The sequence below is a fragment of the Stigmatopora nigra genome, chromosome 8 (genome assembly GCF_051989575.1).
Source record: "Stigmatopora nigra isolate UIUO_SnigA chromosome 8, RoL_Snig_1.1, whole genome shotgun sequence".
Lineage (NCBI taxonomy): Eukaryota > Metazoa > Chordata > Actinopteri > Syngnathiformes > Syngnathidae > Stigmatopora > Stigmatopora nigra.
In genome coordinates, this window is record NC_135515.1 from 9,694,727 (window position 1) to 9,722,708 (window position 27,982).

The 27,982-nt window shown below is 38.4% G+C and overlaps 2 protein-coding genes across 5 annotated transcripts; both read left to right on the plus strand.

The window, feature by feature from the left end:
• Window positions 1-538: 538 nt before the first annotated feature.
• On the plus strand, window positions 539-7,873 carry alp3 (alkaline phosphatase 3). The gene is made up of 11 exons (XM_077722141.1): window positions 539-701; window positions 955-1,071; window positions 1,262-1,377; window positions 2,111-2,285; window positions 3,230-3,402; window positions 3,471-3,611; window positions 3,899-3,968; window positions 4,811-4,945; window positions 5,678-5,869; window positions 6,546-6,662; window positions 6,761-7,873. The coding sequence occupies exons 1-11, from the start codon at window positions 632-634 to the stop codon at window positions 7,075-7,077; spliced, it is 1,623 nt and encodes a 540-aa protein (XP_077578267.1). The 5' UTR covers window positions 539-631; the 3' UTR covers window positions 7,078-7,873.
• Window positions 7,874-10,380: 2,507 nt separating this feature from the next.
• Window positions 10,381-27,700, plus strand: fam131ab (family with sequence similarity 131 member Ab). Of its 4 annotated transcripts, none has more exons than XM_077722970.1 (7): window positions 10,381-10,442; window positions 10,586-10,710; window positions 10,910-11,285; window positions 19,690-19,783; window positions 20,452-20,631; window positions 24,663-24,794; window positions 25,990-27,700. In XM_077722970.1, the coding sequence occupies exons 3-7, from the start codon at window positions 11,238-11,240 to the stop codon at window positions 26,604-26,606; spliced, it is 1,071 nt and encodes a 356-aa protein (XP_077579096.1). In that variant the 5' UTR covers window positions 10,381-10,442; window positions 10,586-10,710; window positions 10,910-11,237; the 3' UTR covers window positions 26,607-27,700. The 4 variants fall into 4 exon arrangements, with proteins under 4 accessions (XP_077579096.1, XP_077579097.1, XP_077579093.1 ...); XM_077722971.1 differs by having other exon boundaries at window positions 10,383-10,442; window positions 10,910-11,176; XM_077722967.1 differs by lacking the exons at window positions 10,381-10,442; window positions 10,586-10,710; window positions 10,910-11,285 and adding an exon at window positions 12,395-12,532.
• The last annotated feature ends 282 nt before the right edge of the window (window positions 27,701-27,982 follow it).

Here is a 27,982-nt window from a genome sequence, read left to right on the forward strand (position 1 = left end):
ACTGTTTTTAACGGGACTGTCATAGAGGCATTTGTCAAACAATATTCTTTTAAATTGTAGTTTGCAGCATTTTTAGGATGTACTGCATAGTAAAAGCTGTTTTAATATGTGCTGATGTGGGGCACTTCTACACTACTTTACTGCTTACAAAGTATGGTTTCCAACATAAAATGGAGCTGAAATATCTTTTAAGACATTTTCTTTAGGTTTTGCTATAGTAGGTAGTTTATGAGAGCATGTGCACTTTCTGTTTATTTCATAATCATGAACTGTTTTTATTTTTATTTTTTTATCAATCGACACTAAACTGAGCAGATTAAATGCATCTCACACGGTCATTACCATCAGATCATCAAATATTTAATTTAACACTTTCCCTTTGGTCAATAGGATCTCCAACGTTAATAAAAAGGTCTGCAAGCTATGTAAAAATAATGACTTGTTTTTGCTTCCTATTGCAGAACTGTGCCCGGTTGCCATATAGCAATAAAAGGCCCCTGCACCATTTATGACACACTGTTAACAATGACCTCACAAGTGTTGGGACACTGTCACTGATGTTTATACCAGAATGTGATCTTTGAAATGGTTACAGGATATATCCCCTAGCCACGGAGGAGGACAGAGCATCATGGTGCCTTCAAAAATGTCCAAAACTACTGTTTTCCTGCTTCTAGTGTTTGGAATAACTGCAACCAAAGGTAAGTATTTGAAGATTTAAAAAGATAAGACATGCTATATGGAATGTAAAGCTTCCATGAAACAAACAGATCATACAAAAAAATATTTTTCTTTATTGTTGTACTGTATGTCCATGTCAGAAAGGCCTCTATAGCTTTAATTGACCTCACCTTTGACTCTTATAATGTGCTAGTTTCAGATTTATCCAGTAAACTGGGTCTGCAGTATTATTTATCACTGAAAGTAATCTGATTCATTGATTTCTTGTTACAGTTGACGAGGAAAATCCAGACTTCTGGAGATCACAGGCAAAAAAGACTTTGCAAACAGCTTTGAATCGGAACTTGAACACCAACGTGGCCAAAAACATTTTGTTTTTCCTTGGGGATGGTAAGTTGTTTTGCACAATGTGGTAAAACAAAGAAATGTTACCATTTCTTTTTCAATATGTTGTGAGCACTGCTTCCGGAATGTTTGGGGTTTAATAAACTTGAACTCAATATTGAGTTCAGAATCAAAATACATTGAAAAACAATATGCAATGTTGCAATTGAATACAGTTTGCATTTTTGCACTTTAGGTATGGGCATCACAACCTACACTGCCGCTCGTATCCTCAAGGGACAACTGCAGAACAACACAGGAGAAGAAACTGTGATGACCATGGACACCTTCCCTCATGTGGCCTTGGCTAAGGTATACATGCACACATTCTCAAAATGGCAATTTTCCTGCCTTCACGCCTGGAAAATGAGAAACTAATACTCCTGGTGAAACGTTTTGAAACACTGTCTCATTCGACTGAACAGTGAAGTGTAAAAAAAATTGACTAGAATTACATAGTGGCATTTTTTTTTCAAAATATTTCAACCATGGTTTAACTATCTTTATGTTCTGTGGGGGCTGCAATAATGTTAAAGTTAACTCTTTGACTGCCTAATGTAATTTTTTGTGAAAATAAGTCTTAAAACGATTTAAAGTGAGCACCGTGCTTCCTAGAAGTGAAAAACAATATTTATAATAATGTAATGTAGATGCTGCCATATCTCACCAGCTCGAAGAAATAATCACTTTCCCCCAAAACAGCTGTTTGAATGTATATAAAAGACAAATGCTGACGAGCATTCTACTGGATTTCTTTTTTCAGCTTTTTAAACTCCCCAAAGATTTCATTTTTCAAGAAAACATTTTTCGGAACCATAAATCCTCCTATTCTCGGCCAGTCAAAGTGTTAAAAGAAATCTATTATTGTTCTTCTGATTTTCTATTGATAGTCGCTCTGGAATGATTTGCTGTTCATCATAACTCTGCTCAGCCGAAATCAGATTGGATTTTCATAGTCGGAGTCACAGTATGGCTTTACTCTGCACAGGTATAAACATTGCCTGTCAGTGCAATAGATTAAAGACGCTCTTTGTGTTTTCTACAGACCTACAGTGTGGACTTCCAGATTCCTGATAGTGCTGCAACAGCCACGGCTTATCTGTGTGGAGTAAAAACCAACTTGAACACAATTGGCGTCAGTGCAGCTGCTCGAAATGGCATTTGTAAGAGTCAGAAAGGCAATGAAGTCACATCCATCCTGAAGTGGGCCAAAGATGCAGGTAAGGATGATGTTATTGATTGCCTTGAAGATCCAGGCAAGGGTACTAGGACAAAGATAGATAGAGAAGCTATAAATGTATGGTTTTGTAAGTATAAAATCTTGGAGAAATACAAGTTATCGTGCAATATATTGTACCACACACTAAACCACCATGATACTTGCTGAACATTACAAGTTTTGACAGGTTAAGCCACTCAGGCTTATTGAGCGATGAAAAAACCTTGAATGTATAAATCCCTTAGGAAATCATATTGTAAAAACGTGAGCAGTTATAGTAGAAAAACCCAGCAGAGACAGTTTAACGGTGCTCGGACGTTTGGTCGCGGGTCTTTTGGTCGCCGGTCAAATGTGGACAGAGTTTACTGTTGAAACCATCTCTCAAAATTATATTAATCAGAGAGAGTTTAATATCTAAGAGAGAGAGAGTTTAATATCTAAGAAAGATAGAGTTTAATATCTAAGAAAGATAGAGTTTAATATCTAAGAGAGAGAGAGTTTAATATCTAAGAAAGATAGAGTTTAATATCTAAGAGAGAGTTTAATATCTAAGAGAGAGTTTAACATCTAAGTACTGTTTAATATCTAAGTACTGTTTAATATCTAAGTACTGTTTAATATCTAAGTACTGTTTAATATCTAAGTACTGTTTAATATCTAAGTACTGTTTAATATCTAAGTACTGTTTAATATCTAAGTACTGTTTAATATCTAAGTACTGTTTAATATCTATGTACTGTTTAATATCTAAGTACATTTGACCGGCGACCAAAAGACCGGCAACCAAACGTCCGGTCACGCAGTTTAACCAATGAGGTATCTGGTGAAAGCACAGCCAGCTGACTCCAATCCACTGATTACACTTCTAATATAACAGATTTTTGGAACGGTTTCCTCTTTAGAGGTTGGAACGAAAGCTCGCACTAAAGTACTCTGTATTTTTAGGCAAGTCTGTCGGTATTGTGACCACTACACGTGTGCAACATGCAACTCCTGCCACCAGCTATGCCCACAGCGCCAGCAGGAAATGGTACAGCGATGCCGACATGCCTGCCTCCGCCAAGAGGGATGGTTGTACTGACATTGCGTTACAGCTGCTCAACAACATAGACATAGATGTGAGACTAATATTAATAACATTTTGATAGGTTACATAAAATCTGACTCAAGTGAATGTGCTTGCAAGGTAGTCATTGGTGGTGGAAGGAAGTATATGACTCCCAGGGGCACCAAGGATCCAGAATATCCCAGTGACTACTCAGTCAGAGGCAAAAGACAAGACAAACGCAACCTCATCAGTGAATGGCTGAAACAGAAAGCGGGCAAGGTACAGTAACACAGCTAATTAGGAAAGTGAAGATAGATTCCAGAGTTTTATGCTCTAAAATTCTCTAAGTAAAACAGATGCTTTTAAGGCTTGGGTTTTTCGGAGAACTATTTAATGATGAATTTAATCAAAAGTTGGCTTTTGTGTCTCAGGTGGGGCACCCCACTTCTTTTTATTCCTCTTGTTTTATTAGCATTTTATTCAAAATGTAACTAGGCATTGAAGTTAAGTGACATATTGTGACTGAAGCAATTGTGTGTTTTCTGTTTTGAATTTTAACACTTTAGGTGGCCCATTATGTGTGGAATAAAAAGGATTTTGATGCTGTTGATCCAGGAACCACAGATTACCTAATGGGTGAGTAGTATTTATTTGTGTGTTTTATTTTACTGCCTTTCTGTTTTGCATATGAGAAAAATAATAACAACCTAGTTGATAGTGTCCTGGACGGCACTACATCAAATATTGTTGATTTCTGTTTTACTTCTGAGTGACAATTTAGGGCTTTAGTTTCTTTATAAAACAAATAGTAAAGGGGTATTTGCTACAGGAAACTAAAAGAAAATGAAAAATTATGGCATTTTATTTAGTAAACACCAAAAAATAAAATAAAATAAAAAAAATGCCAGATCCTGATATGCATTTGAAGTATATTGACTACAACTTTTAATGTAATCTATTATTTTTTAATTATGTCTTCAGTTTCAAAAGCAGTTTCCCCTCATAACTACTATTAATACTGTATAATAACTGCCGCTAGAGGCAAAGTACAATTACCTTCCCTGCAAGGCTAATTTGCATAAGGAACATTACTTATTTATAGGAAGTATTAAGAATTGGGGTACAAAGTCTAAGAATAATGATTAAGGACTTCTAATTTCTATAATAAAATTAGAGTGCATAAGTGTACATTTTTTCTTACAATAATAAAGTTGTGTTTTGGCACAACAAGAACAGTCGTATATATAAAAAAAAACTTTTTGAAACAGTGCATGTAATCCAAAATACCCCCATTTAGACTTGGGATAATCATTCTAAAACTTTATGGTGAAATCTATGGACTGGACAGTGTAAAGAAGGTACATTGAACCATTGTGCTGATCTGTAATTTGTTTTCCTGCTGTGTGTGAGAGAAGGAAATGATTTTTCACTACACTGTACCGTGTCTTATTTATTGGTCTACTTCTCTTCTACTGCAGCTTTGTTTGAACCAGGTGATCTGCGATACGAAGCTGAGCGGGACCCCAACATGGACCCATCCATCATCAAGACCACAGAAAAAGCCATCCGCATTCTCAGGAAAAACCCTAGAGGCTTTTTCCTTTTAGTGGAAGGTGTAGTCATCACCCTCTGATTCATTGCGCCACTTAATCAAGCAGGCAAAGTTTGACTAATATCGTCCTTAAGGAAATGTTTTCTAAAAATAGAAGAAAAAAAGTGTTTTTTCCTGTTGGATCAATTGAGCAATTGATCTTTTAATACCGACAAAGGGCTTTTTGTTTTCTCTAAAACATCAATATGTCTTTATTGAGCAATATATCACTTATTTAAGAATTGAAGGTGGCCTTTGGTGTGCACAACCCCATGATAAACTGACAATTCGGACAAAACAGGTTTGCATTCAGCGCCAACAATTTGTTGTAAAATATGGCGGTGTGTATGTGTTGCATATGCACTGATTAACTATGTGCTCTCCAAGGAAGTCTCATCCAGCCTCCTTAATCCATCTCTCCCTTAATCTGACATGAGAGCCGGGGGACGTTATAGTGCTACACTGTCTTTCCAATTTCTTTAAAATAACGAGCTTATGTATAAATAGAAGCAAACGTATAGTGTAGACTTTTCTTTAATCCTCATTCCAATAAGAAGTGGAGATGGGATGGAAAATTATGATCATTTTTTAAAAATGTACATTCTAAAAAGAGTTATATTATAGAAATCTCTAAAATAAATATTAATATTATGTGACCTGGGTGGCCAGTGAATGAGTTAGGCTAATAGTATTGTTTGAATAGATGTTCACCAATGTCCCCTGAAAGTGTCAATTGGACTTTTTGTGTCCTCAGGTGGTCGCATTGACCAGGCTCATCACGATGGTCGAGCATACATGGCGCTTCACGAAGCGGTTGCGTTGGACTCCGCCATTGCCAAGGGCCTCAGCCTCACTAACGAGGAGGAAACACTCACTGTCGTGATGGCTGACCATTCTCACCCGCTTACCTTCAACGGGTACCCGTTTCGAGGGCAAAGCATTCTAGGTAAATATTAACAATTAAACAATATTAGCAAATTAATGCAATTGCTGCATTTAACCATTTAGAAAGCAAACAATTATTTGCATTTGATAAATTTCATGTCAATCAAAGTGTACCCAAAAACTGCATGTTATAGCATTTAAGGTTTGATGGGTGGCCTTCAATTTCAGAAATAACCCATTTACAACTAATGCCAGAGTGTGCCTTGGACATAGACTAGAATTAGTTTTAATTGTTTGGTAACAACAAAGTAATCAGCTTTACTCATAGTTGATAGTCCTCTAATTATCACAATTGTATAAAGTTGACATTATAATCCGCCTCTGACACTTACTATATTACTTGGTGTTTTTTTATGGTCTTTATATTCACTCTTTTCTCTTCTGTTCCTATTTCAACCGCCTCTTCCTCGCGTTCCTCCTAATCATACTACTCCTCCCAACTGGTGCAGCAGTGATTAATGTGCTTGCGAAACCCTGAGCTCTTCATCAACAAGGAGACTCGCCCAACTAATGGCTCATCTGGAGAAAAAGACTGTTTAACCCAGCATGCTTTTGACCTCCATTAGAGCACTGGGGAACAACAGAGTTTACCTGTCTCTGCTTACATATGTGTGTATGTGAAACATGTGACCAAGCAAAAATAACAATTAACAAGATTTTTTGTGTGCATTTTCCAGGGAAATCTCCACTCTGGGCAAAAGATTTGCTGCCGTTCACAACACTGATGTATGGGAATGGACCTGGACACAAAATCACCAATGGGACACGCCCCGATATCCGCAACGTCAACACAAGTAAGATGCATTCGTTCCTTTCATTGTCTCGCTGTTGTATTCCTAATTTTCCACCATTGACTTTCTATACCATGAACTGCTTCATTTTATTTCCACAGAAGCCAAAGATTACATCCAGCTATCAGCAGTACCAACAGACTCAGCCACCCACAGCGGAGAGGATGTGGCTGTGTTGGCCCGTGGACCCATGGCTCACCTCTTCCATGGCGTCCAGGAGCAGAATTATATCGCCCACGCTATGGCCTATGCCGCTTGTGTGGGGACAGACCTGAGGCACTGCCGAGGGCCAACCACACCGGCTTTTGTTCACACCACCTTTAATAACAATTATAACCTTGCTGGGAGAGTGCAAATCTCAGTGGCATTGATAAGTGGACTCAGTGCAACACTGATGGCCCTTAATTTGCTGATATAAAAATGTTGTTGCCCCAAGCGATGCATTTAAAGAAATATATCGCGGAGGTCAATAGGTTAGGGAAATAGGGATCCCTTGGGTCCATGTCTCAAGGGGGGAAAAGTGTCATACTGATATATAATTGAAATCAAAGGTAGACAAAAAAATGGTATGAAATCAAGATCAAAATATTGATGTGCTCATCTCTTCTTCTATGGTTTGCCAGATAAATGCCTAACAGTGGAGAATCACTTTTGCCATTTGTCCTATAACAGTTTAAAGGCCTAAAATGTCAACTTTAGATTTAATAATTGACTCTTAGTGTCAATTGACATACTATGTTTTGATAAAAGACTCCCAAAAAGAGATCAAAAATAGTATTTAGTCACCAAGTGGAGATGAATCCAAGAGGGTCATCCTCTAATGCGGAACTAATGAGGGTGCTGTGTGTTTGATGACATTACCACCGGCAGAACATTCATAATGCAAAATATTTTAAGTCCACCTATTTTTATCTTTGGGAGACAGATTATGGTAATTATTGTGGACACCTGCTTGGGTTTAGTGTTTATTAGACCACATTTTGATTTTCATTGCTCTCATTTCGACGAGAGCCCCAGGCCATCATTTTGCTCCATATGATGGTTCTTCTATGGTTCACAATCAGGCTCACATTCTTTTAACAGATCAAGGATTTAAAGGAATCGAATAGAAAAAAGAACTATTTCCTCCTCAACATGGAAAACCACTTTCTAAGGTAATGTGCTTTTTCTGTGTTGACATACTGTTTTTTATGAGTTATAGCTACATTTTGCAGCTTAATTTATATTCATCATCTAACTTTTACTTATTTTTTCAAAGTCAAAACCTAAAAACATAGTGTTTGAAATTAGTTTTACGAATATAAAGAACACAATAAGTTGGGGATACTTTACATTAGACTTGCTTGAATGAAATGGCAACAAAATTTTAACTCACCAATTTAGAGTTTCCCACACTTCCTACCTATGATTTGGCCAGATTAGATTGAACAGAAAATGAATTTTCAATGTAAAGACAAGAAAATGCGTCTTGCGTGTACTAACTTCTGCTGTCATTTATCCTATTCCCCCCCTTCACAGCCCGTCGACTTACATTCGGAAACCCTGGGGCGACTGCGCATCTTCTCATGCCACAGGAGGCAGTGACTCTCCAGCTGGTCCCTTGCAACCTGTCAAAGCATCCTCTGCTTTGTTTTATTCTGCAGATGTTTCTCTGTTCAGCTGCATGCTTCTCGCAGGCCACCGGTGAGCTGTTTTTCTTCACTGAACTCATACTGTGAACCAAAGATTTTATAAGGTATTAAGAATGATATTTAATTCTCCTCTCTAAACACTAATAGGCTATAAAAGTACTAATTATATCTCAATCCAAGTGGTAAGAAACACCACTTTAGAGGAGATTTAAAAACATATAGCGATATCTACATACAAGAAAACCGGTCGATATCCCTGAATATCCAAATCTAACTTTACAATATTGCCTTGCAAACCAGATGGCGCAGCACTGCAGTGGCAGGATTATCTAACTCTGATGCCTTTTTTTTTTTTTTTTTACTACATCCAACCATTCGGTGGCACCACAGTACCAGACACTGTGAGAGGATACAATTATATTCTCTTGCCGAGGATTAAATACTCTCAAATTACTCTTAACTTTCCAACAATACACTTGTAATGGTACTTAAAGAAGAGGATAATCTTGGGCACACAAAGAAAAATGGTGAGTTATGCAGTTGGGGAGTTACTGTACATAAGACTCAATGTGGTAGGGTGACCTCAGGTCATTTTTTTTATATTTGATAGCTGATTTCTTTTAATTTAATTTTGACACCAGTGGTTTTTCACAATTAACCAATGCACGAAATGCAAGATTCAAAACTTACTGTGTTATGATTTATACCAAAAATGGGCAAACTACGGCCCGCGGGCCACATCCAGCCCACGAGGTATTTTAATCGGGCCCACCGACGCTGTCCAATTTTTTTTTTCAAGATGGCGCCGTCACGCGGAAGCCATTGGCAGTAGCTGTGTCAAAATGTATTAGTTTTTCGTGTTTTACAGCCCCTCTATCTACATTTTTATCTTACATTTTAATATTTATCAATACATTCCTTTTTACTTTACTTTGTACATTATACTTTTTACTTTAATGATGAGTGATGAGTATGTTAATACTTTAGTCCTTTTCATTCAGTTTACGTTTCAAATGTACTGTTAACAGATGCAGTTTTTTATATGTATCTTATTTTGTGCTGACCCGGCTCATCTGTCAAATTTTTAAAGTTAATGTGGCCCACCCCTGATTTATACACTAAAATTGGTATATGTACATGATGACAGAATAGACCTCAAGAACCCATTCAGACCTTCATTGTATTTTGAAATTTTGGAATCATTATAATTATTCTCTTTGGGAATGAATGTAAAAAGCCCTCAAAGGAGGCCCTGGTTTGACTCTTTGGCACTTAATAATGGGCAACATGGTTGAGCAGTTCTGAACAGCTATCTTTAGAGTCGTGGTGGGGGCGTGAATCGAGTAAGAGAGGGATGCAGAAACGAAAAAAGATGCATCTGAGTGGGCGACAAAGGACCTCACAATAGATCATAATTGATCACCCATTCACATCCCACAATGAGTTCAATGCATTGAACATCTGTGCTGCTTATTTTTAGAAAGTGCTAATCTAAGTCGTGTATTATGAGGAAAAAAAACTGATAACTAGCAGGAGCAGTTTGTTTCCAAATCAATTTCCTACTTTTACTAATTACCGTAACACATACTACGTGACCTGGCCTCGCCGTGAATGAGTTAAGCTATTGATAACTTTTAAATAGATTTTACACTGTCTCTTGGATGGTTAAAAGTCAATTTACCATTGGAATGGGTTGCTTAGAAGACAGTGGCTTTGCTTACATAGACACTTTTACTCTGATAAAAAGACTAATTGGAATAAAAACTGATTCATGTACACATCAAATGTTAAAAGTTGTCCTAAACCAGCGGATTACGATTTAGCGAGCATGTCTGTGAGGTCAGTTTATGTGTTTCTGTTAGTAGAGGTAGTAGTTTTGAGACTAATCTGGGCTTTATTTTTGACGAACACATTTTTTGAAATATTATAAGATGTTACAATTGTCAAATTTAAAAAAAATGCACAACATAACATTAATATTTATATTAGAAATTAAGGATGTATGTTGACTAATATTAAGAAATTCTGTTTTAAATATAACCAGTGAATTTTCTTTGATTGTGACATATGCAATTCTAGGCTCTGAAAAAGGACACGGCGGCATAAAACTTCTCACGGCAGCGATCCCCAACCTTTTTCTTACCGTGGACCGGTAAAGTTCTTTCTGTTTTCTCACTGACTTAAGACACAATTGTTTGGGGGTGGGCAAAACAAAAACAAAAAACAACAACAACTCCCAAGCATAATATCAATTATATTTTTTATTATTATAACAACTTTCCTTCTGTCTTTAAGGATGGCGAGATTGTAAACATTGATATTTATTACCCTGACGGACCGGCACCATAGAGCTTGGGGACTGGTACTGGTCCACAGACCGGTGGTTGGAGACCACTGCTCCACGGAAAAGAGGAGAAATAGTAATTAAGTAAGTATACTATAGTACAATGCCACTAGTTGACAACCGCCCCTCCTATTGTACCTCCTCCCCTCCCCACAATGCTGGCTGTCATGTAAACTGACACCAGCCAATCACATCGCATTGCGCTCCTCGCCAAAAGCGCAAAATAGTGCAAGTGGGCGGACACTATGACGGCTACGAGTATGTATATATTACAGGAGACGCGCGCTGATTGCTCGACACGTCAATCGGAGATCTACACCGGTGTGGACTAGACAGACCGAGACCAAAAAACCCGAAAGAAGACACGGACACGCATGTTAGATCCATGGATGTGAGGAAAAGAGGAAAATCGAGGCGAGAAAAGGTGATGATGGGCAAGCTCGCCCCCGCCCTGGGTGTCCTCGCGAGCGCCTGAAAATCGCCGCACCATCGTTGCTACAAATCGGCGGAGCCTCCTCTTCGGATGAGCCTCCTTCTATGAGGTACGCTTCCTTAGGAGAAACTTAAAAGGTGGGGGTCCTCTCTGTGTGAAAGCGGGTCTACATGCCCACACAAAAATGGGATGCATCAGCTCTAAAACGCCTGTGCAGGGTAAGACTTGTTTTCAATTTGTTCTGCCTGGCACTTATCTTCTTTTTTTTTGTTTTTGTTGCTGCAACCTTTTTTTGTGAGGTGCAGTCAATTGGGAGGCTTTTGCAGCATGCTTGAACCCAAAAGGAGACACTCCTCACAGCGTTACTTTGACATTCATTCAGATCATGCAGCATTTTCTTTATTATAAGATATGAATATTTATTTGAGTGCAGTCTTAGGGGACTGCCATGGACGGCGGTGGACGTCCAATTTATTTTGACTGGCCATTGAATTGATGGAATGGATATCTAGTGCCTCCACTGGCACCAAAAGATGAGATTTCTTGTCCAATTCTTCCACTTTAAAAGAATTTGACGTCCATCATTGCTATTGGTAAGCAGTGAGTTAATTTTAAACACTCTCCTACTTATTTATATTGTCGAAAACTTAGTGTTTTTTTCATGAAGTAAAAGACTAAGAAATAAAATACAAAAAATGTTCTTCCTTAGTATTATTATTAGTAGTAGAAGTAGTGGTAGAAGTTGTAGTAGTGTTAGTAGTGGTAGTAGTAGTAGTAGTAGTAGTAGTAGTAGTAGTAGTAGAAGTTGTAGTAGTGTTGTCGTTATTATTATTATCATTATTCATAATATTGCAATTATTCTCCCCGCGACACTCGTGAGGATAAAGCGGTTAAGAAGATGAATTAATGCAATTATTCTTTTTATGCCCTGCAATGGAGTGGCCACCAATTCAGGGTGTGCCCTGCCTGGTGCCCATAGTTAAATGGGCTCCAGCACCCCCCACACACCTTGTGAGAATTAGCAGTACGGAAAATGAATGAATTATTATTTTTATTAACTGAAAAATGTTTATTATTTTTAATTATTATTTTTAAATTGAGATAAATTCATCTTTATTAGATATTATTTATTTAAATCTATTTTTATAATGATTTTAATTTATAATTCAGACCCAACTTCCCCATAATTTGGGTCATGTAGAACTCCCTTTCATAATTGTGGTCTTCCTGACATAATATATAATGGAAGCCGGATCTTGATTTAAAAAAATAAAATAAATAATGGAATTTGCTCTATAATGGGTTAAAAATCACAATATTTATGAGAGTTGCCCGCCTGTTAGAGGCGGAGAGAAGACCGAGGCGAGGGATGCTCCCCGAAACCCTTTTTTTTTCTTCCTGTCGTGACGGGAAGACTCGGCGAGACACGATGGTGCTGGCCGCGCTGACCCAATTTAGTTGTAAGGTAGGACCCCTTCTACGTCATTTACAAAAGTCATTTTCGTAAGAATTTCCATCAGCAAGTCCTTATTTATATAAACCAAAAAATCTTCCGGTTGCTCCTCGGTGTTTACAAGCCTTGGCGTGGCGCACGTTTACTCCACGCGCATCCGACCTGAGCTAGTATTGGGTTTTCCCTGCATTTGTTCCACATCCATCACGTCCATTTTCCCACTTTCATCCTTTATTGCGATCTTCCCACGTGTGGATTAGCCACTGTTCTTCTTCTGCGCCCCCCTACCCACCATGTATGCTAAATGTTTACATAATATATTGATAATTATGACACTTTTAGGCATATGATCATAACAGCATCCACCTGTATCACATATTTTCTTCAAAATATTGGACAACACATTGTTATTGACCTAAGTGTTTTGATGATGGAGATGTGTGTGTGCGTGTGGGGTGTGTGCGTGTTTGGGGGTAAGACAGAGAGACAGTAAAGCGGCTAGGTCTCTGCAGTTTCCACGACAACGGGATGTACAGAGAGGTGAAATGGGTGTGTGTTGGTGTGTGTGACGGGGGAGGAAAATTGCTTAAATGTTCTCTTGCCCATGCAAATATATTGTATGACATAATTATATATGAAATTTTAATGATCTCTGTCAGACGAAATAGTCAGTAATGTGGACATGTATTCAAAAGTTCCCATTTGCTTAACTCACTCATTACATTCATGGATGTGTTATGGCAGTTAGTAAAAGAAGGCAGGGAAAGCATTTGATCGGTTACAGCACCTCATACCTCGCAGATAGACAGCATTGGATATCTATTGCCATCAATGGAAGCCAACGATTGAATCTATCTGCAGTCACAAAAATAAAAGATAAATAAATAAATAAAATTCCTGTTTTATTTATATTATTGAACCCCCCTAAATGGATAGTTTTATTAATTCCTTCATTTGATTTAAAATTATCTATATTATTTTATTTCCCATTGCAAGGTATGTGCAATAATAACCCCTGTCCACTGAATATAATAACATTTAGCAAAAAAAAAAAAAAAGCATAATTCTTTCAATGTGTTTTTTGTCCTTGTCTTGTTATTTTTTTTATAATTTTCAGGCTGGTCAATTTTCACGTGCCCCACCAAACTTTGACGTTAAATGTTTTTTAATGACAAACCCTATATGCTGTTTTCTTTTTTTCTTTTGGTTGCTTTGTTGGAAATATCACCATAAAGGTTTCTACTGATTTTGCTCAATATCTTTCAGTTTTAACAGTGAAGGTGATGTCCGTGATGGTTCATTTGACGTGAATTTAACAAATGAAAGGGCTTTTCATCCTTTGATTTTCTTTGAAAGCGATCGTCAGGGAGAGAAAAGTTTGGAAACCCCTGGTTTAAGAGCTCTTGCCTACTAGTGGATATTGTTTGATATTGTTTTGATATCGAGCAACAGATGCTTGCATGCAATGACCTTATGTGACATGTTGTGTTTTGTTTGAGTGACCGGTTATGGTCTCTTAGGGCTCCAAGCAGCAAAACAGCCCCCCCCCCCCCCCCACACACACACACACACACACACACACCCGTGCATACCACAGGGGTTTTGAGAAAAATACTATTTCTTTGGTCGGGAACAAAACGTTTAATTCATCCTGGGGGGCTTGCAACAGAAAATAATGTAAAAGTGCATAAAATGCTTACAAGGAGGCACACCTGTCACATATGAAAAAAAATAGTATTCACTGAGGTATCTTAGATTAAATGATACAATACACCTCACCACCTGATCTCATCAGACCCAATTAAATGGCACATATTGAATTCTGCCAAGGGGCAACACGAGCTCAGTCTTTGACAGAGGGTGAGTGATGTGTTTAAAAATTGCACTCATTATATGAGACACTAAAGGTGTTGGAGACTAATGAAGCAACTTGTTCTTTTGCAAACAAGAAAACCAGGGAGGGAAAGGCGGAAATGGAGTCAGGCTCTGACATTTAAAAGCCCACCTCTTAATCTTGTTTTGCTTGAAATCTGGTTTGTAGCATGGCGACCATGCTCTGCAGTGGCTTGCGTGTGTGTGAGTGAGTTGGGTGTCGGTATGTTTCTGGTCTTGCAAAATCACACACACACACACATTGTATTGTGGCTTCAAGCCAATTTGTCCCAGGTCCTGTCAAGCTGTGACGTGAGCCAGACTAAATTTGTGAACAGGTGACGTTTGCATCCGGGAGCTGGGGGGGGATGGGGTGCCGCGACAATCTGTCATTGTGACCCTGTTGTGTAGTGTTGGCAATGTGGCACTGCCAAGCAGTTCTGTATTAGAGGTCGTTTTGTAGAATTCTTTTGCAGCAAACGTTACTTTTTTATTATTATTGTTATTATTTATTTTTTCACATGCTACTTGCATGCCTTCTCCACATGCCGTATGTATGCCGCTTTGAGAAAAGCTCATGAAATATCAAACAGACTTTGGTCTGTTTCCAAGGATTCGCCTGCATGAAATGGCATGGCTGTTAAAGTGCACGGAGGAAGCCTTTCACCCTCCTCACTGGTCCATGTTATCTCAATGCAAATCAATACAAAACCTGTTAAAACAATATTTAAACTCCAGTCTGTACGTCATCACTGTATTGAGATATATAGAATTGCCAGATAGCGAAAGGCATGGCACGACGGCATGTAAATAAATATTTTTGCGTTCATATTTTATGATGATGTGCAAAAGTCTTATCTTACTCATTGTTTAAATACAGAATATTTTGTTAATATGAGCATTATGGATTAAGCAAAACATACAACTTCAATTTTGGATTTTTTTTTTAGAATAATTTACACCAAAGTTAAGTTTAGGTTATAGCAAGTAGTTAGTTTTGAATAAAAAAGATAAATAAAGCAAAAGAAATAGCAAAAAGGCCCTTTTTGAAACCGAAATAACATTTTAAAACATCAGGAAAATGAATCCAACCAATCCTAGGTGTAGATTTAACTACAAAGTATGAATACTTTGTTATCATACATAAACTGACCATTCCCCGAATGAAAATGACATTACCCTCAAATTTCCCAGACTGGGATCTATCTTGCCAAATATTGAACAAACACTAATTTAAAACTCAGTGATTCTAGTTTTGATTTTTTTTTTAGATAGTTTGGCATCGTCTTTGAATCGAACACTAAGCCACACTTACTACACTTATAATAAAGAACTGTCACTGTAGCTGAATCCAGTCATTTTATGATTACTTAAGACTTCTGCACAATATTGTATGAACAAAAAGAAAAATATTAAGTGCCCTCATGATTATTGTGTCCTAACGAAAACAATTTGTTTTGGTCCTCTTGTGAGTTTAAAAAAAAAATTAAAAAAATTGGGGACTCTCTTCCTTCCGACAGTGGCGGTTGATGATACATTGCGAGTGGACTGGAGCCCGCCGAGCTCCCGTACTGACCTTATACTCTTGGGAAGCACACAAACCCGCTTGGTGCGCAGACTGATTCTGACAGCGCCTTTGGGTGCACTGGACTTCAGCCAGGTGCCACTAATTGTCTTTTCATACACTGTCACTTTGATTGGCTATTTCAAAACAGTTCAGCCAAATCGGATCAAGTGAAACATATAAAATGATTCAAATAACAAGCATCGCGTGTGTATTTTTTTAGAAGCCAGTTAAAGTTCCATTCGTCCATTTGCTATGTAGATTGTCCTCATTAAAAGGCCTTTTGTCACCACCATTAATGCAGTTCACTGTAGACCCACCCATTGTAGTTTGTATGTGCTGTGTTGGCACAACAGCATAATGTTGTGCTGCTGGAGCTGGCAGCGACCCGATTGAAAATCATTCCATTTGGGCGCGGAGCTGCTGTGGTGATAGATAGATTATAGAGTGATTGTTGAATAACAACAGCAAGAGATTTTTTTTAACTTGTCCAATGACAAATAGAAGAAAAAAAATGGCATTTGAAATGTCGTGCAATGATGTAAAGAAGGCCTGGCCATGGAGGGGGGTCTCCACATCATTACAATTTTGTACTAGATGGCGGCAGATAGGTGGTTAGTGGTTAGTGAGTGGTTAGCACATCACTGTTCTAAGATGGAGGGTTTGATCTCATGTCCAGACTTTCCAATGTGGAATTTGCATGTTCTCCCCAGGCTTGCATGGGTTTTCTCCAGGTACTCCGGTTTTATTCCACATCCCTAAAACATGCATGGTAGGCCATAGGCCAGTTAAACGCTCTAAATTGCCCTTAGGTATGAGTGTGAGCATTAATGATTGTCTGTCCTCTTGTGCCCTGCGATTGGCTGACCACCAATCCAAGGTGTTCCTTATCTGGTGCCCCTATTTAGCTGGGCTAGGCTCCAGCACCCCCCATGAGCCTTGTGAGGATAAGCAAGTATGGAAAATGAATGAATGGCTACGATCAAGCATACACTGAATGATCTGATGTAACTTTTGTACTAATTTCCCTTTTTGCGTGCAATAACTTAAATATGCGAAATAGACGCCTTTATTTGGAACATTTTTTATGAATGTTTCCTGGCTATAAAAGCCTTTCTCACTCACTTCCAGCATGTTTCCCAAACATCAGGTGGCAATTGCAGCTCAAACAACTTTTTGACAGGTTGCCTCGCTAATCCTGACTACCATGTGTGTACCCTACTCATTCTCTCACTCTTACTTCTGCACACACCGTACTCGTGCACACAAATAACTTGCAGTCACAGTAAGCAATGCGTAGGAACCCACTGTTAAAAAAACAAGCAAAAATCTAACCATTCCAGTGTTTAGCATAACACACAAACTCACTTATTCCATAAGTTTTTATGAATTTTACGAAGTAGAATGACTCACTAACCTTTCAACATAATTATGAATCAACTTTAGTAGAGCACTCTATAAAATCTTAGTGAGACTTACACCATTACTCGGTGAATCAATTGACCCAATGTGCACTTGCTTTACTTTATGCAGTTGCATAAGGACCACGACCACGGGTATGCTGTTCGGAAAATGAGGCAACTCAGAGTTTGTTTTTCTATTGAAACCCCAGCACAACATCCCCTAGAGGTATATGACACATCTCCAGATTATCCTGTGTCTGATCTGAGAGCACCACTGTGGCACAAGAGGCTTATCAGACAGACAGCCTCCCGTTGATAGCGTTACAACCTTGCGATCCCACTAACTCCTCTGGGACATATTTGCCTTTGTTTATTTGTGTAGTTGTTTCACTCTTATTGAAATTACTGAAGGACCTAATTTACAAAACCACCTCATTTTGGAAAATATGTATTTTCCAAGAGATGAGTAGATGAGTAGTTAGTGCATCGGCCTCACAGTTCTTGGGTCCTGGGTTCTAACCCAGGTCGGTCTTCCTGTGTGGAGTTTTCCTGTTCTTCCCGGGCTTGTGTGGGTTTTCTCTGGATATTCTGGTTTCCACCCACTTCCAAAAAACAGGCAGAGGAGGGTGGTGGAACACTCTAAATTGCCTCTAGGTATAAGTCTGAGTGTAAATGGTTGTCTGTCCCCTCATGCCCTGCGATTGGCTGGCCAGCAATTATGGGTGTCCCCCGCTTTGTGCCCAAAGTCAGCTAGTATAGGCTCCAGCACCGCCTGCGACCCTAATGAGGATAAAGCAGTTCAAAAAATGAATGCATGTCTTTTCAAGTATCTTGTGACAGTGTCTTATTATTCTTTGCATATCAAATCTCGACCGTGTCTGATATTTCAGTCACATTTGGCTGTGTCACTAGGAGTTCAGTTGGTCTAACTGGCAGCAGCTGGAGGCAATTGTGATTATTCATTTGTGTGAACATAATTTGTACCTGTTGAGGTAAACAGATCCATCCCAAAATGCCTGATCATCCAAGTGTTTTGATCTATATTGAGTATCAGTATAGTAGAATCCACTTTGCATGTGGTCTTAGGTGTTGATGTACCTGGTTCTCATGTGAATGCAAGGCACCATGGGAAGTGACAAATGAATTATGCTGTCACCACCTGATACTCCCTTTGTGGTCAATGAGAGGGTCCATGTATTATTTTCCACCTGGCTCTTTCAGAAACAAACATTCTCTTCACTTGTCACCTCAAAGAAGTGTAAGTTTTTCAGCTCTTTTTATAATAGCTTGAGTGTTTTATTGTATGACTCCCAAAGTCATTCACAATGTCTTTTTGTAAAATTTGTTAGAATGACCTCCAATTGTCTGGGACTGTTTGACTAGTAGAGTATCAGACGCAATTGAAGGTTCAGTATGTTCAGAGGCATGACTAGGATTTGAATTAACAATCTTAAATTTAAGGAACAACCCAATCTTCTGAGCCTTTATGCTCTCCAAAATGCTTCATTTTCTGCTTTTAAACTAAGACTGACATAGTGGGCAAAGAAAGAAGATTACTATTTTTGTTTTTTGTTTTATTGTTTGATTGTCATGGTGTATTTTTGTACAAAATTCCAGTTAAATCTAAGTATACTTTTTTGGGTTGCTTTAGCCGTATTGATCACTTCAGGGCTGGTGGCCAATTTAGGGAAAACATATTGGAGGTTAAGACCATTTATTTTAAATTATAATTGTTTCATATTTTAATTTCAGAAAATAACAAATGGGTATAATAGAGCATATTAGGAATTTTGTCCAGGGCCATTTTTAGGAAATGTTTTGTTTAGCATATATTTTACTGTATTCTGCTGCATTAAAACCCTGATATAGATTCTCAAGATAATAGAAAACGGATTTAATAAGTAATGCTGCACAAATCCATCATAATTACATGAAGACAGTCACATTTTATCTTCCAATAACTAACATAGTATCTTTCAGCTGACTCAATGCGGGCTCTAGAATTGGATTCCCACTCATTTGACAGTGTTAATGTGAGTAGGAATGGTTGTCTGTCACTATGTGTGTCCTATGATTGACTGGCGACCAGTTTAGGGTGACCTTACCCAAAGTCAGCTGAGATAGCATCCCGCCACCCTGACAAAGATAAGAGGTGTGGTAAAGGAATAAATGTACTTTATTGGAGTTGATACTGTTATTGGTAGCATTTGTATTTGGTTATAAAAAATGATCATTTTTTTTCTCCTAATTCACCACCTCCTGGATGGAATATGGGGAATGTGTGAATATACTCAAACCTATTTGGTCACATTATTTTCCTATCCTTTCAGGTGAATGTTGACGACACCATTGAAATGTTACCAAAATCAAGGCGAGCTCTGACCATTCAAGAGATTGCTGCATTGGCACGATCCTCCCTGCATGGTAAGTTAATATGCATGAATAGCCAAACACAAATTGTGGATCCTATGATCCAAAGCCTTGGGACCCATTGTAACATTTGCTGGCATGCTAAGCGCAAACCGAGAGGACCCAAATGTAGACAGATGCAGACAAGTCAGGGTCTCAGGAGCAATGCAACAGCGACTGCGATAAGATTCAAATAATTGCAGCAACATTCAAACCGACAGAGCCAGAAAGAAAACAAAGGATCAGAATGCATACAGATTGAAGAGACAAGAAACAGCCTGAACTAGACATCAGTGGGTGGGGACGCTGAAAGGTGCTAAATAATCAGAGACAAGAACAAGAAATGTAGGGAAACCAAACAGCATGTAACGATTAAAAATTAAACCAAAGTAAAACATAGACCGTAAACTCCAAGTGAACATGAAGGACATTGTCAAATGACAGATATGCAAAGGAAGATTACTGGAGGTGATTCAATTCCTTTTAAGTAGCTCAAAGAAGTCATCTTGTCACTTTGGCATTTGTATATTGCAAGAGCAGCCAGAATATAGTGGACATGTGTAGTTTCACCTGAATGTTTACTATTAATACATACGTTTTTCTTCAAATTCCAATTTCTGGTAAATTATAATGCTCCATTTGAACAACGTAATATAAATAATAATATATTGTTTGGCCAATAGGTATTTCCCAGGTGGTAAAGGACCATGTGACGAAGCCGACAGCCATGGCCCAGGGGAGAGTTGCCCACCTCATCGAGTGGAAAGGATGGTGCAAGCCAATAGAAACACCAGCCCTGGAATCAGACTTTAATTCTTACTCGGATCTTACAGAAGGAGAGCAGGAGGCACGCTTTGCTGCTGGTAAGACCTTATTTTTCCTCTTGTGATTTGCAGGACTTCACCCAAAGGTTTTAAGTAGTAATAGAGTCGACCTTGGAGGTTTGCATCAAATTGAGGCTTTTTGAAAGACAAGGTCCAACAACAGATATAGATACTTTTGTCATAGTTGGGCCTTCGACATGTTTTTTTTCTATTCTCACCGTCAACAGTTTGTTGTGTTGTGCTTTTAAGGCTACAGTTATCCCAAAAACTGTCAAAATGTTACATTAACAGTGGCTTATTTTATCAATTTCTCCATATTTTACTCTTATTTTAACATATAATGTAAAGCCTCTACTCCAGTATGACTTATAATTCCCTTTCATTGTGCATTCTTTGGCTAGTTCGACTTGTAATAAGGTGAGATTTATAGTCCGAAAGATACGGTATTATACCCAAATGATAAATAGCAAGGATACGTGCACTTTCTGTTTATGTCCAAGTCCTAAAACTTAACTAAAAACCATTAATCCATCATGCAAGGCTTTCAAAGAACAGTGCCTCTGAATCACTTTATCATGGACAAAAAAGCTAAATAAAGTCATACCTTGAAATACGAGCATAATGCATTCCGGGACTGAGCTCGTATGACGAATTACTCGTATCTCAAATCAACGTTTTCCATAGAAATTAAGTTGTTCCAATCGTCTGAAAAAACACACCAAAAAAAACATTATATTACCAATTATCAATAAAAAATATTCATTCTATATATTTTTTTACTTATATAATTCATTCATTCATTTTCTGAACCGCTTAACTTCACAAGGGTTGCGGTACACATTATGTTTCTCTTTTATTTTTTTCTAGAGTGACTCCCAATAGCTCAATTTTTAATCCTCACTTTTAGCTTTGACATTCTGAAGTCGCTCTCAGTACTCTATTTATTTATCTCTTCTTTTCATCAGTTTTTTTTACCCGTATCTACCGCCGCTTGCTCACTTGCTCCCTGCAATGCAGACTCTCAAGGTTAATTTCCTCTGTAAGGATTTGCGCGTGGCGTATGCCACCGTGACAGAGCATTTTCCTCCTTTTATCCAATTTCTTCCCTTTCTTCTTACATGATACAATTCACAACATTGATCCAGTTTTCATTTGTGTTCATTTCCTTTAACAGGGTAATTCTGGAAAATTAATGTTGTAACTTATTTATATGCAAGTAACTGGTTCTCTGAGTGCCTGGCTACCTATGAAGTATAAAATTGCCTAGCCAAGGGGTATGCTGATATATGATATATAGTTTAAAATATGTATCTTAGTTTAAATGAAAAACTAGTTTAGTTGAGTGAATTAAATTGAGATGGATTGATTGTGTATATCTACCTTGGGAAGATAAATGAAGATGAGGAGAATAATGACTGGATTATTTGTTTAAAACTAAAAAGAACTGTGTGTTGTCATATGTTAATGTTTTTTTTTGTGCATGAATGTGTGTATGTATGTGTATGTTTGTAGTTTTCAGTGTTACATGGTAAAGTAGCACATAATTGCAATGATATTAGTTCTGGCTCCTCTCCAATTGGCCTCTTTGCTGTCTTTCTGCTGTACCTTTTGAAACATATTTGATCATGGGAATGCATTCTGGAAGATAATGTTTAATTGATTGGTACAGTGCTTTTGTACAATGGATGTATGTTGTCATGGCTATCTATCATTGAAATATATAAGGTGCATATTTCAAAAATCTATATGGTAGTAAATAGAACTTGCCCCTCCTAAAAAAAAAAGAAGTAAATTCTGTGAAATCCTATGTTTGATCATGTTTTTCTATAACATAAATTGGCTCCTCTGTGGTCTGTTGCTCAAATATTGGGATGCTGTAAATAATCAAGTCAAACTCATGAGCATACAACAATAGCAGCTGAGTCCTGTTATCTTGTCAGCAGTCCACTTGTAGACCAGTGATGGTGTCACTGTGGGTGGCTGGACACATTGTGTAAATGTCAATGAGCATGTAGGTGTGTTTTTTGTGAAGTGTGAGCATGTTTGTGTGAATTAGGCGCTTGATTGAAGGAGTGTTTTTTGTTGTAGGCGGTCTAAGAACCCACACATAGTCATACACACACATAGTCATATTCACACTACTTGCTGTGCTTCATACTTTACATTCCATTTAATTTTTCCTACTCATACTCGTATAAAATTATGTAATAGGGCAATTTCTCAAAAGATATATTGAGTAAATATTTATCAGCGTTGAAAAGAGAGGTGGAGAGAGTCATAGATGATGAGACAACTGACTATGGGCACCAAGCGGGGGACACTCTGAATTGGTGGCCAATTGGTGGTCTCCAAATCGCTCCTCCAGGGCTGCTGTATATCCCATTTTTTTGTTCCAACTGATTGAGCAGTGAACCACTACACTATCAGGTGGCTCTAATTTGGAGAACTCTGCTTTAAATAGTTATTAGTTCCATTTTCTCCGCAATTGGTTCATTCACAGTGCCTGTTAGTGCAACTGAAGCACCGATTTATTTTAAACACTAATAAAATGTAACGGTGTATGGATCTTAAACAGCATCTGTAGTTGATATAATTACAGGATGACAAAAGCGAGGGTTTCTTGAAAAAAAAAACAACACATCCACCAAAGATGAGGATGAGGAGTAGGAGCAAATCAAGACAGTTGACATAAAGAGGAATTTGCGGCAAATGTAGCATTTTGTATCTGTAACTGGAAGCTGTGTTTCAACAAAGTTTTTGCAGTGGTCGCCTATGAGGACACAAAACAAATGACATTAAAGGTGAAATGAATCACAAGCACTTTGTAAGAATGCAGAGACTTAATTGGGAATCAAGGCAGTAAACTGGAACATATTGACTCCTCGGCAGTAGAAAAGAAATGAGGTGCAGGTCGTCCTGATTTATAGAGTGATTGGGTGATGTATGGATGAAAGTTGAATTGCAACTGACATGGAGAAGTGACGGGACCTGAAATGACAGCAAATGCAGTTATAATGAGGAATGACAGAAGAAGAAATCAGGATATTTCAACCTGTCAAAACGCGACTAATAGTGTCAGGGAGATGTGAGGCACAAGGCAATGAAACAAAAGACTATGGAATTGACAAAAAAAATTTAAGAGAGAACGCTCTTTATAATCAACAAACACAACGCTTACCATGAAAGGGAATTTTTTATCTGAAGGATGGATATGGATTGATAAATGCAAACATTTTCTTCTGGTTTGGCTTTTTAAATACCACATTTAAAAGAGAGATGGATATACGTTAGAATGAGACAATAGATCACCACTGCTATGGTTGACTTTGTTTGTAAATGCCAGAAAAAAACTATCATCCATTCACCAATGCAGCTTTAGATTGCCTCAACTAAGTAAAGAAAAAATGGTTAATAAAAAAAAGTTGTATTTAAACGCATTTCTTTTGCAGTTGTACATGGGATTCAAGTTTAGTTTAGACTAGAACATTAGAAATTTCTTTTTAAGACACATTGACAGCTCATGTGTATAAGCATTTTTTTTTTTTAGGTCAGCAGCGTACCCACCATTATTACCAATTATATTAGAGTGATGGGTCATCTTTGTTTGCCCCTATACAGTTAGTGACATCAACAGGGGATCACCCAGTGAGACAGGGAGAACAATCTTAACCACTTAGCCATAGATGACAGGGTAGATGTGTTCTCACCAACTACTGCACTGCCTCCTTGGTTACAGTGATCTGTAATTTTGCATTCTTTACATATAACTTGATTTCTCCCACATTATCTTGATGCTTCCCCAGCATTATCGACTTTTTTTTTTGCACCATATGCTTTACATAACACCCACAAATCTACAGTGATAGACTAAGTGCACCTGTTAAATGGTCTTGCTAGACCATCGTCTGTAATGGAATAGATTTTTCTTCCTTCAACCCTTTTCCTCAATCACTACACTTTGCTCCTGCAAGTCAAAAAAAAAACCTGCATTACATACAGACACAGGTGCTGCCATGGCAACTATACGTTTGCTGGCGTGAGTGCTTGACTTAGCGTATGTGTATTTGTAGGTGTTGCGGAGCAGTTCGCCATCGCCGAGGCTAAACTGAGGGCCTGGTCATCAGTCGATGGAGACGATTCCAATGATGAATCATACGATGAAGACTTTCTGCCTGCGAATGAGCCTGCAACACAGAGCACAGGTATTCAAGCGTGTTTCTACGCACACACCTTCCCGAAAGACGTCTATCAACCTCCCACCTCACAACATCCTGAGTCCCACTGCCCCACTTTTCATCTGCTTGCAACATTATTTGGTTTCTTTGCGTAATTTGATAGCCCTCTTGCATCTTTAATGTGATTTCCTCTGACGCGGAGGCAGTGTGTCAAAAAATGATGTGTGGCCATTAACGTTTGTGTGTGTGTGTGTTTTGGAAAGCTTTCATCTTGATTATGTTTAGCTACCAATAACTGCAGGTCATGACCTCCAACTCGTTGTTGTGCATGTGTTTTGCTACTAAAATTTGTGGCCTTTTTGTTAAAGGCTATTAGCTGATGTTTTTCTCTCATTAATCAAGTCTACTTGGAATCAAGCGCCATATCTGATTTAAGAATCACAATTATAACCACCTATTGAGTTAACGGTTAAAGTATATGATTGCATCACTGCATATAAAATTTCTAGGGCTCATGCAAAAAAAAACCCTCAAAGATGTGCACATCTGCTCTATTTATGTTGTAAACATATCTTGTACATTTAGTTAAATCTTAAGCTCTTTTATGTTAATTTTAAAAAGATATATATTTTTATTCTGTCAATTGTGGTTCTTGTTAGTCTTTTTATTTGGTCATTTTTAGAATGCTTGAATAACGTCATTAGCTTATTTAGTGCATTGTTGGTTCCAGTAAGTATGGATATAGTGGAAATGGTGAGCCAGAAAGCATTGACTATAGTCGGCCATTGTGATGACACAAAAATTGCCTGAAACAAAAACAAAAACTGGCCAAAAATAGACTAAAAGAGTTATAATTATGAGATTCGGTACATCTTCTCAGTTTGTGCCCATGTTTTAGCACTTATCTTCAAATAGTTTAGATGTATTTATGAGAAAATCAGCAAAATGACCCTAAACATGCTCCAATTTAGGAGTTTTTAAATTCACACATATTTGGTTCTTTATTATGTTTATGTAGCAAGTGAAAAATTGAGCGTCCAGTTAAATTGATGTAAAAAAAGTAATAATAATCTGTAGCCCCAACTACTGAAATACTACTGTTAGGATAAGTATCCTTCAGAATAAGTAAGCAGCAACATAACCATTTGTTTTTCAAAGAGTATTCTATATAGTTTTCCCCCTTTTTTCTGTTCACGCTTCAATTATGTCTCATTCCTTACAGATGTGCCATCATACCCTACGTACTTAAAGGACTTGATCCATAGCCAGCTTTGTCAACACTTGGGCCTAGGTGGACCCTGCTGTGATGGAGGGGGTGGCGGAGACAGAGAAGGGGGCGGCAGTGGGGAGCCATCCCCTACGGCGGGCTCGCCAGACACTCTTTGCTCCAGTCTGTGCAGCCTGGATGAACAACACCCGCTTCTGCGTGACTTCAGCGGCCACTGCGGCGGCCACGGCAACGCCGCTGAGCTCGCAGCCAAAATTCTGTCGGCTCTGCAGGGAGGGGAGGAGCTTCTGCTGGCTCGACTTCAAAGGGCGGGGCAGACCGGGTCCGCTGGGAGGGACTGCGGCTTGCGTACCTTCGGGAGCAAGGGGCCACGTGGGGGTCAAGACTCTCCCGCGCATTCGATGTCTTACTCTGAGACATATCTGTCCCCCGGGGAGAATGACGACACCCCCTGCAAAGACTACGAGGCTACTTTATGCCCGCCGGAGGCCAATGGGGAGGATTACGAACCACAACGAAGAATTTCTGACGTAGCCTCCTCGGGGATCGTTTCGCTCGATGAGGACGAAGAGGGGGACGAAACAGTTCAGGGCGAGTCAAACGACCATTGACTCCCTTTCCTCTTTTTTATGCCCTCTATCACGACATCACTGTTTGATCGATTTACCATCCGTCTTTGCCTTACTCGCAACATTTCAACTCCATTTGATAATTCTAAAGAAACTCGTTCATTTTTCTTTTCGCAAGCGTCCAAACAATCATATTAAGCGCGTCTGAGCACGATTTTTGGACATGCTATTGTAGCCTCAAATGAAGCTGCAGGTTTGATGCTCACGATACAGGCGCCAATTTCATTTGCAATGAAAACACTCCAAAATGAGAACATGGACGTAATGACTGAGTCCAGAACTCAATTTTTTTCTTTGCATGTGTTTTGCAAATGCTGGTGTCAATAGACCAAACCAGAGCACGGTTGTAATTTTAATTGCCCTTAACCCAGAAGGAGAAGATGACCCCTCAACTCCTAACTTAACCTTTACAAGAGACAAAAAAAAGACATATTTTTTGGGCATGGCTTGCTGCGAATGGCAAACTACTTATTCCTGTCACTGTTAGTTATGAGCAAATGCTGGAATGTCTTAATGTGACAGGATATATGATTAATTCTAAAAGGAAAAGGGGGAAGAAAAAAAGGATTTGTCACAAATGACATAACAAGAATGACATGCTTTTATTGTACCAGTTTTCTATCACCTGGTTGGTGGTTGTTCATATTGCATCCCAAATATCATTAGGATTGATGGACTGGAATTCTGTGGATTCCTGCATGGACCAGATGAGAACATTTTGATGTCTTGAATAACATGCACACCCACATTAACGCGCACATACACTGACTGGCTGAGCGGCAGTGGCAACAACAAATACAAAGGGGATGTTACTGAAGAAGTGACTTCTAGTGCACGTATAGATTGAGTCAAGTCAAGTGGGATCAGTAAGATAAAGTCTTTTTTCTGTGATGAAATGAATTTGGAAATTTTCTATATTTTTGTATACGTGGTCTTGCTTTAATCTCTATGCCTACGCGGTGTGCTAGTGTATGTGGTTTCTTGCACGAAGCGCTAAAGTGGCTGTACATTTCTCCTTTTCTTTGTTATCACTGTGTGATATTGTCTACCAAGAAGAAGAAAAAAATGTGAACAAGCATATTTCTTTTAATTTTGACTTCAAGTGAGTGCTAATTCTTTTTTAATGAATTGCCTTTTTTTGTCATGATCCTCCTCTATACAGCTCGTTTTTACTTTCAAAATATTTCTAACCATTTGCATCCAGAAAAGCTTTGCCTTTACAAGTATCCTTTCAAATGTTTTTTTCCCTTGTTTGCAAAACAACATGGTTCTGTGATTCGCAGGGAACATTTGATAGAGTTCTCCCAAAGGGTCTGTCATTCATGCAACTCAGGAAATCAATCAGACCACAGCATCAG

What these genes read in the sequence shown, in the direction of transcription:
- alp3 (XM_077722141.1), top strand. Translation starts at nt 632, where the DNA reads ATGGTGCCTTCAAAAATGTCCAAAACTACTGTTTTCCTGCTTCTAGTG. An exon ending in GAAGTGGGCCAAAGATGCAG is followed by an intron (nt 2,286 to 3,229) that starts GTAAGGATGATG and finishes CTGTATTTTTAG; the next exon opens with GCAAGTCTGTCGGTATTGTG. An exon ending in TCGAGGGCAAAGCATTCTAG is followed by an intron (nt 5,870 to 6,545) that starts GTAAATATTAAC and finishes TGCATTTTCCAG; the next exon opens with GGAAATCTCCACTCTGGGCA.
- fam131ab (XM_077722967.1), top strand. Translation starts at nt 12,437, where the DNA reads ATGCTCCCCGAAACCCTTTTTTTTTCTTCCTGTCGTGACGGGAAGACT. An exon ending in TGACCCAATTTAGTTGTAAG is followed by an intron (nt 12,533 to 19,689) that starts GTAGGACCCCTT and finishes CTATCCTTTCAG; the next exon opens with GTGAATGTTGACGACACCAT. An exon ending in GGAGGCACGCTTTGCTGCTG is followed by an intron (nt 20,632 to 24,662) that starts GTAAGACCTTAT and finishes GTGTATTTGTAG; the next exon opens with GTGTTGCGGAGCAGTTCGCC.